General features: G+C 43.2%; 1 protein-coding gene across 1 annotated transcript in view; it reads left to right on the top strand.

Annotated features, from left to right (window-relative positions):
- The first annotated feature begins 1,760 nt into the window (after positions 1–1,760).
- The window catches only part of MEGF11 (multiple EGF like domains 11), a 189,742-nt gene continuing 170,935 nt past the window's right edge, over positions 1,761–20,567 (top strand). Inside the window, exons 1-3 of the mRNA XM_041418556.1 lie at positions 1,761–1,876; positions 3,995–4,096; positions 5,626–5,726. Coding sequence (XP_041274490.1) covers positions 1,761–1,876; positions 3,995–4,096; positions 5,626–5,726 — 319 coding nt within the window. The remainder of the gene's footprint in view (positions 1,877–3,994; positions 4,097–5,625; positions 5,727–20,567) is intronic.

Below are 20,567 nucleotides of genomic sequence, written 5' to 3'. Positions count from 1 at the left end.
CCCTCCCCCATACCAAAGGTGCAGAGGATGAAGAAGGAGGGTGAAGGTAAATTACAACAATGCCAAGACACACTTATCTCCTTGCTTTGGCATTCCTGCAGCGCTGCCCAGTGTCACAAATAAAGACATTTTGGGGAGGGATTTGTGTTAAAGGGCTGCCTGTTTGTGCAGCCTCATCCTTGGGTTGTTCACATCCATTGTCCATGCTGTGCTCAGGGAATGTTCACCTCTGCTCTCCCACAGCTCTGACTGTTGGAACATTGGGACTTTTGGCAGCTCAGCTCCTCCAGGCACTTTTCCTCCATGGAGATGCAGTGCCCAGGACAGGGACAGGCACTGGCTTTTCCATGAATACATCCTCGCCTTGTCAGCCCTCTGGATTTCCAGACTAAGCTTTTGCATTGTTGCTGTGGGACTTTGAAAAAGCCCACAGGTAAAAAATGGTCACTCCTTGACTTAAAACCATTTCATGAGGAGCATTAGCATTAAATCATGTTAATTAACATTAATATGACTTACATGGCTTAAGACCTATCTTTGGGTTTAGCAGTGCTCTAGGAATAATTTAAAAGATGAGCTATTGCTCCCATTGGGATTTTGACTTGAATCCACTAAAGGCAATGGGTGTCCTTGAACTGGCTAAGAAGGCTCTGGGTCAGGAGGTAATTTCTGAGCAGTTTCCTGGCTCTTCATTTGCTTTGTGATGGCTTCTTTATGCTGGGCTGTATATCAGGGCCCTGCAGAGCAAACCTCTTAACATCCCTTTGCTGTTCTGGACCCTGAGGCAATGAGCCATGTGTTTTTTTTGATGATCATATGAAGATTCAATCTATTTTTAGGGCAATCTTGTTGCCAGGAATAATTTCTAGGACTTCTGATTTGAATGGTGAATTATGTGTCCGTGTAAATGCCTGAAATGGATATTTAAAAATACTTTTTCCTGACTTAATGTTTTACAGATTAACACCTCTAATGCTGTTACCAAAAAAGCAATTTTATTTTCTATCTACTTTAAATTTTTGACTGGTGTCATTGGAGACTTCTAGACCAACACCACAAGTTTGGTTTCAAAGCCCTAAGCAGGTGTAAGTCAGTACATTTAACAGATGAACAGGAAGGTGGTGAAGAGACCACACCCAGTGAATTTTGTACAACCTCTTTCCAGCTTCAATGCAAATATTTTTATTTCATGTTCAGTGCTCTGTGTAACATGCCCAAATTCACTGACCTCTGTAATTCTCAGTGGTTCCCCATCCAGGGCTTGAGGAGTGCATTGATTTTCCTTCCATCATGCAATAAGCACGAGTCTCACATCCAGCCCATATTGACACCTGTAAACCCCATTTAAATAAATCAAAGGGGGCATTTGGGTATTCTCCCACTTGCCTGTAGGTTGATGGAAGAATAGATTGCTTTAATACCTCAGAGATTTATTTGTCAGTACAGACAGCCTGTCATAAAAATAATCAGTATCAGAAATGTTCTTTGGAAGAATCATTGGGGCTATCAATATCTTGGGTGGCTTAATCATCAAATTCATTGCTTTTATTAGGTTTAAATGTATAAATTCCTTTTAGAATGGATTTGAACTTTTAAAGCATTTTACTGTTTAGTTGATTGCTTTTTCAAGTATTTCAGTTTCTGAATAGCTCCACAGTATTTGGATTTGCACAGAAGTAAGGAGGAAAAGGCCAAGAAGGACATTTTCCTCAAAATTGTCTCTAATGGCTCTGCTTTCTTCTCTTTCTCTAGGTACAACAATGGTGGCACATGTGCTGTTCCAGTGGATTCTAAGAGGGCTTATTCTGACTTTCCTGCTCAAAACTACTCTGTCCCTAAATCCAGATGATCCAAATGTTTGTAGTCACTGGGAAAGGTAATGTGTAACCTGCCTTTTTCTTTTTTTTATAATCATCCATTTAATATTTTTACATTTAGAAGGCAAACTGAGCCATAATTTGCTAAATACCACCACATCTCAGAATCTCAGAAAGATTTACAGAAACAGTGCTTTGGGGTGCCTGGGACGGTTTGGATCATCCCAAGGAATTGCTTCTAAGGCTGCAGCTGTTGACCACATCCCCCTGTGCCCTTTGGGAAGCCCCTCCAGAGTCTGAGGGACAGGAGTGCACTCAGTTGTTTGCATCCATCATGGAGAGACCCACAGAAATGCTGGCCTTGTTCTGTCCTGCTTTTTTCTGCTTGTTGTCCAGCAAGAAAGTTTGAAGCTCTTCCTGCTGCAGCATCCTGGCTGGTTTTGTCTAGCCTGAACTTTGGGGCTCTTCCTGCCAAATTCGTGCCGGCATCAAAGAGTGAATGAAAGCACTGAACATGAAAGGACCTGGAATTTCTTCTTGTTCTCTCTCTTGTGCCAGTGTCCTGGTCCTAAAAGTGGACCTGAGCAGGCCAGTTCCTGTGAGCACAGAGAAACCCACAGCCTTTGATGGGTTCACAATCACACAGGGGCTGTTTGCAGAGGCTAAAGGTCCTGTACTTCTCAGTTTAACTTGCTAAATTTCCAGTCCTGCTTTCTGGTTCAATTCCACACAAATCTGAATTGCTGTACACTTCAGCAAAATACACCCTTTAACAAAGGTAAAAATAGAATCGTCTTTAATGACTATGTTTTGAGGCCTTAATTAGAGAATTAACTCATTGTAGATAATGCAACTGCAAAGCAAAAACTGTATAGGAAAAGGATTTTGCAGTCTGCGTGCTGGAAGTGCATTCAGAGCACAGGAATAAAATATTGATTTTGTCTGAAGAAAGTCAGCAACCTAGAGACCCAATCAAGGAGAAACAAAAATTAAATACCAAAATTGATTGGTTGTACTGACCAAGATGACTTTGTTAGTTAGATGTTAATAAATCAAAGAGAAAAGATTGTTAGGGCTATTGCTGGATAATAAATGGGATAGTAAAATAATAATTGAGATTTGCAAGTGTTACTGTCTTACATTAATAATGAGCAATGTAAATATTTTATATTTTGGCATTAGCAGAAGTAAAAAACATTATTGTCAAACCCAGCAAACAGTGACAGAGGGCAAAGCAGGGGAACCTTGGCTTGTCTAGAAGGGACATGACAAGGAGGGCAGGAACAGCCCAATCTTCGATTTCAAGCCAGTCAGCCCCTCCAAGCAAATATCTTGGTATTGCTTTGTGGGTGCAATCTGGGGAACCTTGGCTTGTCTAGAAGGGACATGACAAGGAGGGCAGGAACAGCCCAATCTTCGATTTCAAGCCAGTCAGCCCCTCCAAGCTAATATCTTGGTACTGCCTGTGGGTGCAATCCCCCAGGGCTTAATCACATCTGCAGTCCTGCTGATGAGAGGGAAATCAGCTGCAGAACTAAGACAATCCATATAATGAGTGACCTAGAGGATCTAATTCCTGGGTCTTGACCTGCCCAGGGTAATTTGTGTATTGTTCTCCAAAGATGTTGTAGGTCTGATAAAGTGGGGCTGTGTCCAGATCAGCACCTGAGAGAGGAGTCCCTTGAGCAGTGCACACACCTGCTGTGGGGCAGTGCTCTGCCACAGCTAACCCCAACATGAGATTTGGGTTCTTGTATCATGTGAGAGGCCCAAACTATAATGACCATAGAAGCTGTTACATGGCTAAGTGGTGTTTTGGGAGGATTGCTCAGTTCTTGCTATTGTTGAAGTTCTGTGATTTCTCACCAAATTGCCCAGGTTTTTCCCATATCCATTCACTTTTCACCTTTTAAATTTCCATTATTTTTAGTTATATGTGTTTTTTTTCCCTAAAAGAGAATGGTTTATTGATCACAGTGATATCTCTATGCCTTTATCAGTCACGAAGCCAAACCAGAAAAGGTCTAGCAGAAGGAAGCCCTTTTCTGCTCTTTGCTGATTCCCAAATTTCTAAGATTCCTGATGTAAATATGTTTCATACTGGACTTCCATGAGCAGCAGATACAGGGTACTGCAGCTTTTCACAGCCCCTGACCTCTTTCCTTGTCCCCCCTCAGCTACGCCGTGACCGTGCAGGAATCCTACGCTCACCCCTTTGACCAGATCTACTACACACGATGCACAGACATCCTCAACTGGTTCAAGTGCACCAGGCACAGGTAAGAGCTCATCCTGAGAAACCTGAGCTTCCTGCTGCCTTCTCATCTCCTCACACACCTCTTGTTTATCCAAATGTTTGTGGTGCTCCGATGTAGATGTGTACACAAAGATGTGTGTTTGGAATTCCAGGGCAGTGAGTAGAAATACAGAGATTTTTGCCTGAAGTTTGAGTGAGATAAGTTATAGTCAGTCCCTCGTGGGGACATCCAGGAGAATGTATCATTCCAGTGGCCCTGCCATGGGATTGGAAGTGTCTGTTGGGAGTGTCTATTCCCTGACCAGACATGACCAACTTTCTTTTCCAAGTGATGGGTGCATGTCCAGGTTTGTAAAAGGAAGTCCATGCACCTCCTAAATTGTGAATAATCAGGCATTTGAGGGTTAGTGATAATTAGAAATGCATCTGTGTTAGAATTAGTGCACCCATATCTGCACTGAAAATCAGGTAAAATGAGCATGGGTCTGCTTCTAGGACTGAATGAAAATTTGTACCAAAGAGTTAATTTTTCCCAGGCTGCAGGATATTTCTGTTATAGTCATTCTGCTTCCAAAGTATCCTAATAAATATCCACTAATTTTCACAATCTTTCCAGGGGGTTTTAGAAGCCTTTTTTTATCTCAACTCTCATGAATTCAGTTGCAAGTTGGCTGTTCAGCACCATCCCAGTGGGACTGTGGCACTTGGCTTTTTAGCTCCTGTGTTAGAGTGTTTGGAAGTGAACAGTGCTGCAGAGCTTTCTGGAATATTGTATAGATTGGAATGCAGCAGAGTAAATTCGATCAGTTTATCCAACATGAGGGACAATAGATTCTGTTCAATTGAGGTAATTTCCATAAACTAGCAAAGCTGTTTTGAAGTGTTTGCTGTTAAATATGCAGTTAAATATTACCTTTCTATGATGGTATCCCTGCTAATGCTATGAATAAATGTAGGAATGCTTCAGAATCCTAAACACCTTTTAATTTCCGTGGACTATAGTATTGTGGTTGGGAAAACAGGCTTTAAATACTGAACTGGGACTATAATGACACTTTGCAAGGTAGGAGTGCCTTGGAAGTGGTAGCAAGCAGGAACAAATCACTTGGGGTTAACTTCTCAAGCTGTGTATTGAGAGCAGTTGCCACTGTGGAAAGGTTTTGTGTAGCAGCTGACACAGTGGTCTCTGCAGAAGACTCTGTTCCTTCTACTGATGAGATCTGACCTTGCTGATGTGCAAAAATAAATCATTTATTCTTGAAGAAACTCCTTGCCCTTGCAGCAGGACTGGGAAAATGTTTTAAGACAGCAGCTGCCCCAGGAAGAGCTCCAGTGGCTGTCAGGAGCACTGTGCTCATAACACGAGTCCTATTTCAAGCTTCAAAACAAGTATCGATCCCTCCCTTATTGCGGCGTTTATTATCAAAAAGCTTTCATGCATTTAAAAATAATTATTGAATGCTAGCCTTACTATAATTTAACACAAATATCATTGCAGCAGGAGGCATTGATTTTCAATAGTGTCCCGTGGTTTTGTGTCTCGTGCTGCAGGATCAGCTACAAGACCGCCTATCGCAGGGGGCTGCGCACGATGTACCGCCGGCGCTCCCAGTGCTGCCCCGGCTACTACGAGAGTGGGGACTACTGCATACGTATGTACACACGGCCCCTGGCACTGCTCAGAGGGGTCTTGGAGCAGCTGTAGATAAATTAAAGCTGTGTTGCATTAGGGTTGATGTTCAGGGCTTTCAGCTGGCGCTGATCGCAGGCAGAATTGCAGGTACGGAATGTTTCGGGGTGGTTTGGATATGTGCGTCTCAAGTAAGTAGGGAAAATTTGGCTGAAGTCATTAGGGAGGGAGTTAATGAAGTCCCTTAGTGCCTTCTTGAAGCAGGGCTTACTTTGGGGAGTAATTAATGCAAGTATTCACCAATGTTAATGAATTAGGGGAACTGAGAACACTCAGGAATAAACTACCACATAATTTAAGCAGCAGTGTAAAGTTTCTGCTTCTTACCTTTGAAAGATCTTACTTCAAGAGTTAAATGAGTTTAAATCTCTTTTTTTTTCCACAATGGTTCCTGTCAACAATTTAACTTTTTAAAGCTTCTCAAATGTCAGAAAAACTTTCTCCCAGCTGTACTGTATAAATAAATACAGAGCTCTGAAGTGTTTTAGGTCAATAAGAGAGGGGACAAAAATCAAAATGGATCTTTCAGCAACGCCTAAGAGCTTCGTTAATTAAAAATACCCTGTACATTAGTGTCACATGTTTTCAGTATTGCAGCCTTCTGAGTGTTCTGCATGTGCTCAAAAGGGAAGTGGAGATGGGACCTCGTGTCTAGGTCTTGTGTAGTGAGATTATGACACCAGAAAAACACAAAGAGGTTTTGATCAGCATCAGAATCCAAATTTTGTTAACAGGTTTATAATGCCATGGAATAAATGTGAAAATGATACAATTATCCGGCTAACTTCAGATATCTCACACTGTGCTTTACGGCTATTTCTTTTTAGCTCTGTTGATGTTTTTATCTGAGTTCCTGTGTTGGACTCATATTGTAATACATGAGCAGCTGAAAGCCATGAATGGACCCTGATCTCATTTTCAGTGACCTTTACGCCAAACAGTTCCATTCAAGGGGTTTGGGCTGTGAAAAATCACCAGTCCTTTGAGATAAGGCATTAGAATTATTTTACAGAAAGTGTAATAAGTTGATCTTTTGAAGTGCAAAATGCTGTTAGTCAAGTCCTGAAAAACATTTATTGCAACCTATTGTCTTTACTGGAATCCTTCCTATGGTAAGTATGTACCTACCTTCAAATATCTCAGGTGTCAATACCATGTCAGCAGATGTTCCACATACTGTTATTACAGTCTTGAATTTCATGACTCAGAATCCTGTCTGTCACAAAGCATATTTATTATCACTTTTTTCCCTGCAATCTATTGATTTTTTATTTTTAATTTTTTTAAAATTACCATACTGTCGCAACAATAAATCTCCCAGCCATTCTGATTCTTTGAGGATATTAACATTTGTTTTGAAGTGGTTTTTTTGTTAGCATTAATACTTCGTGTTTTGCTGCTGCCAGGCAAATTTTATCTTTCTGTGGTGGAGAAAGAACAGCATACAGTGAAATTTTGCTAATGCAGAGCAGGCAGCAGGTATCTGGTCAGACCAAGAGCCCCGTGTTTGACACAGAGCAGATAATAGTTACACTCTCTCTGCTGTTTACATGTGCAGGAGTCAGGTTTTTGTATTCCATTATCAGCCTGGTGTGTGCTCAGGGACATCTGCTCTCTGTCCTTCCCGGAGATCGGAGCAGCAACAGCAGCCAAGGGGGAAATGATGTCAGGGAAGAAGTTCTCCATCATGATGGATTCCAGATGCTTGGACATATTATTTTGCTACCACAAGTAGCCACACAGCAAAAAAAAAACCCCAAACCAAACAGAAAACCTCCTTGAAATTCTCCGAGCCCTCAAGCAACAGTTTGGAGCCCAATATTTTGCTAATGGGATCCTTTTCGTGTCACCCCTTTGTTTGTAACACATCAAGCCCTGATCCCATTTGTTTTGTTTTGTTTTTCCACAATATGTTCCTGTGCCAGCAAGCAAATTCTCTCATTCATCATCCTTTGCAGTCAGCAGTGAATTCCATTTTCATTCCTGGAGGCACTTCTCTGCTTTTGCTTTTTTTCATCCCATTTCTTCTCTTTACACTGGTATTTTTTTTACTGTTTCCTAACAAGGTTGTCCAGTACTCCTGTCCCACGTTCCTCTAGACACATTCAGTGCTGCTCCTCTAAAGGCAGCTGCTCCAAGACTGTTCAGGACTCCCCATTCTCAGCTTTTCCTGAGCTGTCCCTGGCAGGAAGGGAGGAAGCTCCAGCCCTGCAGAGAGGGCTCTCCCTGCTCAGCCAGCCCTTTAAAATCCATTTTCCATTAGCAACCATGGAAGCCACTACAACATGGGGAGGAGGGATACATCCTGCAGTGAGTCTGATGATCAAAAGAAAGTTTGATTAAAAAACAGTGTGTAGATTAAAGGCTAATTGGTTCTTCTTTCATTAATAGCAGTCTTTATTTCTTGCAAAAGTTAAATGGCTTTGTAATTAACAGTGACATGTTTAGACTAGAGAGGGCTGAGTTTAAATCTCTATTAATGACTGTTTCTTGGATTTTAAAACAGAAGTGAAAGCTTTCAGCTACTGTTTTGATCTTCTCCCTTTTCATTTACTAACTTTCAAAAGGATGTCAGATATATGGTTTTATCTTTGTCCTCATGTTGGGGCTTACTAAATAGATTAATTCTAATAAAATCTACCCTCAGTTCTAAATAGTCACATTGATCCAGAGCTTCTTGCTCTGCCACTTCTCCGGTGTCTTCTTTGCCTTTTTGGCATTTGTATGTGCTGCTGCCCCACAAAATGTGGAATTCAGGCACAAGGTCCAATAATTTAACTGTTTGCCTGGTAAATTATACAGCTGGCCAGCCCATTAATGCTTAGGCTAAAGAGTTTTGGGGTATGAAATTGTCTTTGTGCCTCCAAAGGGCCTGAAATATTTTGGGGTTGCAACGGTATTCAAAGAATTCCCCCTGAAAAATGCTGCAAATGCACATCTGCATTTTTTTCCCCTTCACTGATATCTTAGAAATGTTGTTACCATTGTGGGAGCTTTGCAAAACGATTCCCCTTCTCTGAATGCTCTTACACTTGACAGAGCTTTCCCTGAGCTGTCCCTGAAAACAAACAGCACAGTCTGGGCAGTAAATCAGAGCAGCTATGATTTACTGTACTTTGTATGCTAAGGTAAGCTTTTGGCAGAGCAAATGCATAAACTGCAGAAAATCTTTTTTTAAACAACCACAGGGTTCAACTGCCCTTCAAGGTTTTTGTAAGGATGTTTTAAAATTATATTGCCTAGATTAGTATCTGTGGTAGATAAAGCAGCTCTGAATACTTTGCTGCTCAGGAAAAAAAAGAGAAAAAGAATATTACATGGCTCTTTTTTGCTCTTTAGCCTGTGAGGAGATGGTAATTGAATAGTTCCCTTTAAGAATATGTCAGGTGGAAAGATGCCCTGTGTGCTAAATGGATGCATTTTTGTCTGAGAGACCAATGCTTTGTTCAGTCTGTCCATTTTAATCTTATTCTTGCACAACAGATTTGTACAGAGGAGACACTTCTTGTGGGGAACAAAGGGTCAGAGACCTGACATCAGAGGGAAGGTAGATGGGACTCTGAGCAGCAGCTACTGCCAGCTGACTTTTGGGCAGAAAAGCACCAACCATGAAACAAAATTTGGGAATTCACCTTTTCTTCAGAGATTGAGTTGAGCTTTTAAGTGTTTTCTTCACTCTCCTGCCTTACACTCTTTTTCTAATGTCTAAATCTATGCAATGTGACAGGATGTAATAATGACAGGATTAGTGATTTAACAATCTGATTTGCTGCCATTTATCTGTCTTTCAAACCTGCCAAAATTCAGTAGAGTTATAGATGGACCATTTCATGGTGCTTTCCTTTCTTGGCCAAGATATTATTGATCTCAGATTGTTTCTCAACATTCAGCTTTCCACATTACAATTGTCACAAGCATCAGCAGGGCTCCCTGACTTTGACAAATCTTTTTCTAGAGAAATTGTTGGTCTCACTGGTTGAATCTCAGTTTTTACCTGCAGTGGTATTTCCCTCAGGCCAGAGGCTGGGGACACTATTGTATTAACATGTATTTATTTACCCAGATTTTCAAATCACCTTTGTTTGATGCCTTTAATGAATTTCAAAATCAAATGAGGAATGTTCTTTTAATAGCTGACTTGGGGAAATTATGCAAATATGAGGCCTGATTGTTTTCAGGAGTTTAAATAATGTTTCATAAATTCTGTAATTGCAATAGCCATGCCAGCTTCCCAGTGTGATGTGTGCATTTATAGTGCAGCCATATGAACATTCCCACCTCAGGACTGCGTTCCCATTTACAGGGCTCTGTGTCTAGTGCAGTTTTTGTACTCTTTGACAAGGCTGCCTTATTGGAGCCATATGGTTGGATTGTTAAACATCTGTAGCATAGGAGTAACAATTCCAGAGCTTCCTGCCATCTGGATGAATTACAATCCCTGCAATTCCACGCATATGTTCAGCAGCACACCGACACCACAGTCGAGCGTGCTCATGATGAGAAGAAAAAGAATGGTTTGTGTGATCAGTGCAAAAGTTGTCCACTCCTAGAAAACCTTGGATCAGCGGCTTAAACTTCCTGAATATTCATAATGTTTGTTCATACAGATTTGTTGATTTTTTTTCACTTTATAAGGCAGTAGCTCATTAGCATTTTAGGAGAAATGTTGCTCCCCCTTCTCACCTCAATTTTAAATTCCTTGTGGTGATCATTCCTGTAACTTGAAAATATATTGTTTGAAAGCTGCTGGACTTTTAAAATACATTTTTCTTATCTTTATAGACACACATTAAAGCCAGTGCTAGTGCTTTCTGTGAGAGTCTTACTGTTACATTATTCAAATACAGAGTCCTGTACATCAATAATGCAACCTAAATTAGGGGAAATGCTATAGCAGGACATAGATACTTCCTATCAGGGGACATTCTTTTTCTCTGTCTGATTTGGGATGTGTGACAGCGAGAAAATGGTGTGGAAGGCCTCTCTGCATATAGTTATTAATTATAGAATTGAAATGACAGTAGGAGACACTTTGAAATTTCTCCCTTTATATGCATTGGAGATGACTCCTTACATCTTTTGCCAGTGAAGAACATGGGGAAAATTATTTGAATCCTTTGTTCCTATCTGAAGGAGAGCTGAGAGGAAATGGGCCTTTGCTTGCTCATTCAGAGCCTCTTGGGACACAGGAGTGTGAGGGCAGAGGGACACCAGCCCCAGAAGCAGGTCAGTTCAGCTGGTGACACAGACGAAGCCACTGGGTGGCTGTTTAGCCTAAAGACACTGGAGAGACACCCTGGATGGGAAGGTGGAAAGGTCAGTTCTCATCTCCCATCCATCATTTTGTGTTTGCTCTCAGCTTCTGATGCTGAAGAATTTGCAAAGATGCTGCTGGGGAGCAGTAATGGAATAAGGGAAGGACTTCTGGAAGCAGTGCAGGAGAAGGAGGAGCAAAAAACCACTCACATAAAGGAATGAAAATAGCATAAAGTTAAAAAGGGGGGAATGCTGAAGCTGTATAATGTCTCAAGGGGCTTAATAAATATCAGAGAAAAAAATTATGCAGGCATTATGGTGGGAAAAAGATTTAGACTGTTGCTAGTGTAGCAGAAAAAGCTTTTCTGGCTGCTTTAGGGAGTCTCTGTTGGATCAGTATAAAAGCACACTGGGATTGCAGACACAGAAGGAGGCACTGGATCCAGAGCTCCTCATGGTGCTCATGCTAATGGCCTGGATGGCTGGGAGCTTCAGCAGGATCAGAAAAAAGCACAAGAACCATAGAAGCGATTCATTGTTGAGTTCAAAGAAAAAGCCATGCAAAGTTTAGTCCATTAATTTGCCCTCTTTTAGCAAAGTCAGGCTGGTCCCCAGCTGCTCTAAATCAGCACAGATCCACCAGGATGTGTGTGGATGCCCTTTCAAATCCTGCTCCTGCTGGGATGCACTTCACAGTGCTCCATGGCAGTCTGCACCGGTCCTGCATGGCCTGGAGGCACCAGGGCTGTTCCTTACTGCCTTTGTGACCCAACCCTCCCATGCTGCTGGGGGTGCTTGCACAGAATAAAAACAGGGTCCTGTGCACCCCTGGGATGAATGAGGCTGTGGACATACAGAGCATTTGCTGTTTATGGAATTATGAAGACACGAAATTCTGGAAGATTTTCCCCTCCAAAGCACTTTGCAGTTCATGAGTAGTCCAGGCATGTGCTGAGCCAGGTTAACTCACGGAAATCAATAGGGTCAGAAAGAAGACAAATGTGTGAAATGAAACAGGTTTAAAATTGAAATTGGAATCATAGAATGGTTTGGGTTGGAAAGGACCTTAAAGGTCAGCTTGTTCCAGCCCACGGGTTATTTCTTGATCACTCCTTTACATCCTTCTCCAATTAACAGATTTCTCCTGTACTCTGAAGAAGTTTTAAAGCCCAGGAGAAAAGGAAGGAAAGGTAGAGAGAGGAAAAGAAGTTACCTAAATCAAGATGGCCTTTAGAAAGAGCTCCTGATGTACACACAAAATCTGAAATAGCACCTCTTTCTGCTTCCCTTCTGTATTCCTCTGGCTGTGACCTTCCCTGAGCAGTTCCCACATGAACTCTGGATGCGTGGGAAGTCACCAGACAGATGTGGGGACCATTATCAGGCAGATTCCTTCTTGCCCACAAAACAGAGCAACTGCAACCTTCTGCCAGCTGTCAGTGCCAGCGGCCCCCTCCACCTTTCTAGGCATCTTATAGACTGAAAATATAAATAAAACCGAATCTCTGGCACTGCAAGGATGGCTGAAGTGCTACAATAGAATGATAACACATGGCAGCATATGATAACATGTGAGTAGCAAATGATAACACACAGTAACGTGTGATAATGTATGATGACATAACACATGATAACACATGGAAACATGTGATAACACATGATAACACAGCAGGGTGAGGGTTAACCCAGTGCCTCCCCCATCACTGATCCCTGCAGCCACTCCCATTCCCTTTGGCCCATGGGATGGGAGAAGGGGAAAGAAGAACCAAAGAAAGAAAATTTGTGGATTGAGAAAAAACAAATGTGAATGATCCTGAGGAGCAGAGAAAGCCTCGGTGCTGTGCCAGCACAGTTCAGCAGTAGCTGAAATGTCAGCATGGTCAGCATTGTCTTGGTCACCAACCTAAACCACAGCATGATCCAAGCTGAGAGGAGTTAACCCCATCCCAGCCAGCCCCGTAGAGCCAGCCATGCTGCAGATAATAAAACACTCATCAATATGATCCTCAGGAAATCTCCTTATGGTTTTTCTTTGTCTTTCCACCTCTTGGTTTCAGTAGTGGCAGGGGAGCACTTTGGAAGCTGAAGTGAGCCACTCTTTTCAAGTGGTTTTGTCTCTGTTCAGAACGTTGGGAAGGGCAAGCTGGTGCTGGCAGGTGTCTGGGCTGGCTGAGGTGTTGTGGGCCTTGCTCCTGCCTCCCTCTGCTCTCACAGCCTTTTATAGCAACAGCCATGGATGCCCTAAATACAGCAACCTGGCCAAGCAGGAGGAGGCATTTGGCTACCTGGGTGCATTTACTTACAGCTCAGCTACTCCCCATCTCTTCCAGCACAGGAATGAGAGTGGTGGAAGCATTTGGCAGATGGAATTTGGCCCAGAGTATACAGTGCTTTCAGCATCTTCCTGTGCATAATGTGCATTTCTTTTATGTGAACTTTTGGAATGCCTGTCTGTAATTATTCCATCCTTTTAGCAATGCCTCTGAACAATACCAATGGCATTCACACAGGGAATACCACGTGAGCCTGACATGAGAAATACCATTCCAGGCACATGGTGTGATCCTGTGCAGGGCCAGGAGCTGGAATTCAATGATCCTTGTGGTCCTTTTCAGCTCTGAGCTTCTGTGATTCTATGATGCTATTAGTCTACTTGTTTATTGATGTTGGTTTCTCAAATGCCAGGGAATTCCTGGGAATGAGTTTGCTGCGTGGGAATTTAAAGAAGTTGTCATTCCCTTTGCTCCAAATTAACTTTGGGTTTTGTGGCACAAATTCCACATCTCATAGTAGGATAAAGATGCATTATTCCATGGATTTTCTGCAACTGCATCCATTTCTGATGGAGACTATAAAAAAAAGGCAGTTACTCTGGAGCTTAATGCAAGCTGACAGTGCCCTGTTATGGAAGAAGTCTTCAAAATTTGTAGAAAGCAATCACTTATGTTAAAATATAAAATACTTACAACTCTGAAGCATAAATCATTTAGACCAAAATGTAAAAATATTAAGATGCCAAATTGTGCAGAAAATCACTCTGAGGCTTTGAAAAAGAAGTAATTTCTTCCTATTGAACCTACAACTTTGCAGCAGAAGCCTGGATATCAAACATGGTGAGTGTTCCAATTTCCATCACCTCAGATTGAGGCTGTGCACCGTTTCTGAGTGGTGTCAGCATGCCACAGTAATAAATGATCTGCCGAGTGGCTTCATGGAATCTATGGCTTGGAAGGGACCTTAATTCCCATTCCATTCCAGCCCTGCCATGGGCAGGACACCTTCCACTGACCCAGTCTGCTCCAAGCCCCCGTGTCCAACCTGGCCTTGGACACTTCCAGGGATCCAGGGGCAGCCACAGCTTCTCTGGGCACTCTGTGCCAGGGCCTGCCCACCCTGCCAGGGAATAATTCCTTCCCAATATCCCACCTATTCCTGCCCTCTGGCAGTTGAAGTTGCTGATAGTGAAATTCTTCATGGGACAAGGGAAACAAAAGAGTGTGAGAGGACACAATGGGTAATAGCAGTGAACTGAAGATGCCCAGAGGGCACGCTATGGAAATTTTATGTTTGCAATAGAGTGAGTTGGCAAATCAGTTTTCATTTCTGGTTCCCTAATTGTTCTAAGGGAAAGAAATGATGTTGCCTGGAAAAGCATCTGTTAACGATTCTTAGTACAGGGAAGGGATTAATCAGATGTCACAAAGCTAATCAGGGACAGAGCTCTTCTAAGCAGCCATGGAGCCATCCTTTAGAACCTGATGTGCTTGGAACTGAGTCTACAGACATTCCCTTTTCCTCTCTGTGTCAGGATTACAGCATTCCCCTTCACATTGTGTGGTGCTGCACTTCCTTTCCATTTTCACAGAGGGGTTTTCAAACTTCCAAGGGAGATTATTCATGCAACTTCAGTCCTTTGCAGATTTGATCACAAAATATTTTTGAGTAGTTTATCTTAAGCTCAGTATTTCTAGCATAAGTATTCACTTTTGGAAACCTCACTTTCTCTGATGCTGTAAGTAAAAAGGAACTATTTAATCAATCTATCTAACTTCAAACTTTTCTTTTTATCAAGATTTTTCCTTTCTCAATGCTATGATTTACTTCTATTACTGTGATATCCAGCAATCCATGTGCAAAACTAGAAGATGGCCTTGCTTCACAAAGCTTACACTGTAAATATGTAAATTGAGTCAAAGAAATAAAACTTTTTTCTGATTAAAAATAAAATAATGTGTACGAAACACACTATAAGGAGACTGGTGAAGAAATGGAACCTTTTCAGGCACAGCAGTGCTGTGCACAAGAGCTCTGCTGAAGCAGCTCTGGTGCAGATCTTGGATCTGATGTCACCACACCTGCACTCATGGGTGTCATGTTTTGAAAAATGTCCAGCTTAAATAGACTTCCTTTTAAAAGCATTACTAAAGGCATCTAAAATTATATTTTCATCAAATACTGCCAATGCTGTGCCATATTTACCTTATTATAAACAGAAGCCCTCTTCAGTAGTTTCTGATAATGTAGGGAAAAGCTTTTGTTTCCAGCTCCCATCTTCTATCTCCAGGCCACAGTGTGAATCCCAGGAACTGGAAAGTTTCTCTGGACATTCAACATCCAGAAATTTGGCTTGATCCTAAATCAGCTGAACTTCTGCAATCTGGAGTTGGTGACAGGAAGTTTAAACAAGTGGCTTGAGATGAGGATCAGCCCCCATCATTACAAAAAAACCTTCCTGTGTTGTCTTTTTTGCAGTTCTTTTCAGAAAGCTGCTGTGAAACACACTGCTGTGATTCCTTTTGAATGTGAGAAAAGTGGAAGGAAGCTGCATTTAAATATTCCATCCCCAGGAACATTAGTGTAGCTTATACACAAGCATGATCTTCAAACAGAGCACAGGCTGTCCTTGATTTCAGCAGGGTCACCTTCACTTGTATCGTGGGCCTTGGTTTGAAATGAAATCTGAAATGTGTTGGCCCTCTGGGACCTCTGCCTGGCCTCAAGGACAGGTTTGCCTTCAGAAATTTGTCCATATTCATCCTGTTTTGGTGAGGAACAAAGAAAGGATTGTTGTTGGATTCACTTGATAAATTTTGGAATAAGAATGAAGAAAGATTTTGTTTGAAACATCGATAGTTTATTCAATTTGCTACAGGAGTGAAAGTTTTCTAGGAACATCTGTGTAATTTGGTTTTATTAAGTGTTGCATTGCCTAGCAAAGACAGTCAGAAGTGTCATGCAGTCCAGATGTCTCCATCGATCTACTTTTGATCTTTTAGGAACAACATTTTTGATGCCTCAATCCTCACTCTAACGCACAGCACACACTCTGTACCTATGGAAATCAATCAGCAGTAGAGCTGTGTCATTTGCTGTCAGAAAATAGAATTTTCTTGGCATGAGACCCACAATTCAGGGCACTAGTCAGCAATCAGAGAACTACGGACATGTAGCAAGGCTACCAGATTTAAAAATAAATATATCACAGGCTGATGGAATTTGTACACAAAGAAATTCACTCAATGCCCTGAGTGGGTAACCTACAGCAAAATATGCAAGTGCTGTGATTTTGAGGTGATTTCCAGATAGAAATGTTTCCAATTATAAACGTGTGAGGGTTTTTTTCTGATAATGGCTCATTTTCTTTGACATTTTCCCATGTGTTTCCTGTCTCACTGTTTAAATCAAACAGCTCCTCAGCCAGTGTTGGAACCTGCAAATTCCTGGTCTCTTGGATTGCTACAGTCACAGGAGGAAAGCAGGGGTGGCTGTGGCATGAAGCAAAGCAGTGGTACTGTACTGGTGGAATTTTTGTGGTGGGAATATCCCCCAGGAGTTGAGTTTCACTCAGTTCTGCCACACCTCTCACCTGTCCATCTGTCATTTACTTCTCACCTTCCTCACCTGCAGGGCACTGAGAGTTCCTCCAGTCTTTCTGTGATGGAAATGTTTGTGATTTACCACTTTTAGTGAATTTGCAGCTCTGTGCTTCACACCTGGCAGCTCATTTTCCTTTCCAGCACAACTCCCAGGAGAGCTCAGACTGCAGGCAGTTACCCAGGAGTGGAGAAGGGGCATTCCTGCCTCTGTACTGGGTCTGGTTTGGTGCCCTCACAGGTGGTTTGATAGGCCAGGTTATGCTTTCCTCTTCTTCTGCTAGGTCTGGCTGCTGCTCCAGAGACTGCCATGAAAGCTGGAAGAGCTAGGGATCTTAGGTACAAGCTTCTCCTCTATTCCCAACCTGTCAAGAATTTAATTTCCTCAGGCAACAACAAAGAAATCCCCTGAAGTTGAGAATGGAATGACTGGGGAAAGCTTTCACTGGTTTTGGTACTTCTGTCCTCAAAAAACCTGGAGCTTCCTGCAGGCAAAGCCTATTTGACTGTATTTGGTTTTGCTGGAGTGAGGTCTCCTAGGCTGCGTACAGAGAGAATGAAGGAGCATGCCAAGAGTAAATGTTAGTATTTCTGCATTGCTTAGAACAAGATAGTGCTGCTCTTTCTGAAGGTGCCACACAGAGCACAATTTGCAGACAAATTAAGTTTGTTGGTTGGATGAATCAAGTTCCAGTAGAAAATTAACAAGTGAAAATGTATTTCCTACAAATTGCTGGGAAGAGTTGGTCAATTTACCAAAATGGAAGGAGTAGACAGAGGGCACAGGAGGGAAAAAGCTTTCCAGGGTCACAGATTCTGCTCTGCTGATTCAGGATCTCCCTTAACCTCATTAACAGTTTGAACTAGTGCTAATGATTGTTTTGAACCCTGAGTGAGGCAATGGGAAATCATTTACCAGAAAATGTTAAATGCTGAAATTGTCCCACAGAATAATATTGTATTAGAACATTGATCAGCAGAATTGATCTGAGTGTAACTCATTCCTCTCAACATGGCAGAATACAATGATTATTTCTACTTGAAGCAATGACAGAAAATGCATAAAATTGGTTGCGGGCCTCAAAGGATCAACAATCATCAATATTTAGCTGATCCCTGATGAGTTCTCTCTGGGCTCCAATTCACATTCTGTGAAGGCAATGAGAAAGACTGAGCCTTAAAACCATCTTGGTGTCTGCCAATCAAGGCAGGAACCTCCCTTGGAACAGAGAACATGACCCCTTTCCCTCAGAATTATTACAACTTTGAAACTGCAGGGCTCTCAGGCAAGGAGATGGGCAGAGGAAGAGCAGTTTTCCTAGCGTGTGTGCCAAGGAAACCAGCAGCAGCAAACAGCGCCAACGCCGTCCAGCCGCTCCCGCCGCGGCGCTTCCCCTTCGCTGCAGTTCCGGCCGCGGCCACAGGGGGCGCTGCCGGCTCCCGGCCGGGCAGGGCGGGGCGGCGGTTCCGCCGAGCCTGCAGGGGGCGCTGTGGCGCGGGCTCGGCCGCGTTTCTCCCTCACGCGCGGATGGCGGGCGGGATGGATGGTGAAATGGGCTGCGGCAGCAAGCTCGGAGCAGAGCTGGGAGGGCGGGGATGGGCAGACCCCAGAGTAGCACAGGAAATGCATCAGAAACTCTGCAGCTGTAGCAGGAGCTGTGGGGTGTCTGGCAGGTAGCGTAAAACTCGAAAAACCCGGAGCAGTGGCAGAGAAATGTCAGGGTTGGGCAGCGGCTGCTGAGCTCCTGAACACGGCTGGGAGAGGCTCCTCTGGAGGAGGAAAGGAGTTTCCCCTGAGGCGCCTGAGATGGTGAGGGTCCTTTTTTTAGTGAGAAAGGGTGTTAATAAGGTTCCAGTGCAATGGCTGCTCCCACAAGCAGAGCTTCACTCAGTGTAGGAGACAGCAGGAGATGGAGCCTCACAGTTGTGGTGAATTCTCCCCACACTGACCACAGCCTGTCTCCCCATCGACCTGACAGAAGAGAAAACCTCCCAGGTAAGAGATCAGCAGCTGCACTCTTCTCCTACCTTGGCCATTTCTTTCATTTGTCTTAAATATTTGTTATTATTTGTCTCAGCAACAGTTGGGACAAAATTCCATGAGAGAAAGGAACAAAAGGAAAAATCCTAACCCCCAACAAAGTGGTAAGGGATTTGGGAGTGTGACTCACCTTAGAGGGTCAGGATTTCACCAGAAGGAGGAATTTCTCTCTTTGCCCCAAGGTCAAGCCCAGCCTCTGGTGTGCCCTTATTCCTGTGGAGCCGTGGGGCTGAGCAGGAGTCCCTGTGTGGATGTGTCTAACCTTGGTCTGAGGTGTGAGTTAGTCAGGAGCTGTTTGGATCAGGCATTGTCTTTCTTGCAGGATTTGCCTCCTTCATATACTGAACCCCCTCCTGCCTTTGCGCCCAATTTGTTGGCTGGGGCTGAGCTGTGACTTTATCTCCAGACTAATGTATCAGTCTGCTCTTACCCAGCCCTGTAAACTATCCGCTTTGCAGGGCAGATGCACTCAAGTGCTCAGAGTCCCTCAGTGCCTTTCTACCATCCCTTATTGTGCCTTCAACTCCTGCACTTTTTATTAACACAGCCAAAGGTACAAGAGAGTTCAGCTTCCTGACCCCAGTCGTGCTCTCTGACATTTGCTGCTACGAGGAGGCTGCTCTGCAGCTCTTGCTCAGACAGCACTAAATGGTCAGTGCTATCTCCCATTCCCTCTCTCCACCAGAGCAGATGAAACCAATGGGGCATCAAAATGCCACAAGAACTCTGTTAAATGTGTGATTTCCCCGACCTCTCCTTTTGCAGGCTCTAAACTTCTCTGTCACTGTCACTATTTTATGGTCAGTGATGCGATGCCATTCCTGTCTCAGGGATGTGCTGCTCCAGCTCAGCTGCTCCTCAGAACCAGCCAGACTGGGATTCCAAACTGAGCCCCACCAATCTCAGGGCACACAAAACAAGTGACAGTCTCTTCCCTGGCACAGTTTGCTTCCCTATTCACTCCCTAGAGTAAGGCCTAAAGCAACAGATTGCAGTGTGGACTGAAGGAGGTTCTCATCAGTGCCAGCTCTGCAAGTGACAGTAAACTGTGAGCATTCCTACTGAAGGGCCCTTGAAATCTCAACACTGAGATCTGGATGGAGTTATTCCAGGACCCCTAAACTAGTCCATGTCACAAGCCTGGGACACTCAAGAATGTGGAAGGTTCTGTGTTCACCTCGGCAGTGATCAGAACCCCAGGCTGTTATTTACCTGCTGATAGAAAGGGTAAAAAACTACCATGGAGTTTATGCTTATTAACAAATCTTCATGTCCCAGCAAATGGATACAGGGATTTACTGATCTGTTGTCAGTGATGGCACCGACACATGTCAAATTCTGCTCTTGGGAAAAGACAAAATCCTCAAAATGAATCTCCACAGTTCCTTTACTTCAAACATCCACAAGTCATGTCTGGCCTAATCCCTGAGCTTTGGCTGGGTGTCAAGACTGAGGATAACACAACCCGGAACAGATCAATACCTCACGGAGGCAATGGTCAGAGATCCCCATGTCCCTGACAACAAAAAGACCATTGATTCTGTTCTGATTGCATTGATGCAGAGTGTCTAATTCCAAACCTGCAAAAGAAGTGCTGGAATTGCACCTACAGGAAAAGGAGCTGATCTTGTGA

Source organism: Onychostruthus taczanowskii, unplaced genomic scaffold, assembly GCF_017590055.1.
Source record: "Onychostruthus taczanowskii isolate IOZ18803 unplaced genomic scaffold, ASM1759005v1 scaffold6, whole genome shotgun sequence".
Classification (NCBI taxonomy): Eukaryota; Metazoa; Chordata; class Aves; order Passeriformes; family Passeridae; genus Onychostruthus; species Onychostruthus taczanowskii.
This window is presented reverse-complemented; position numbering and strand designations above follow the sequence as displayed.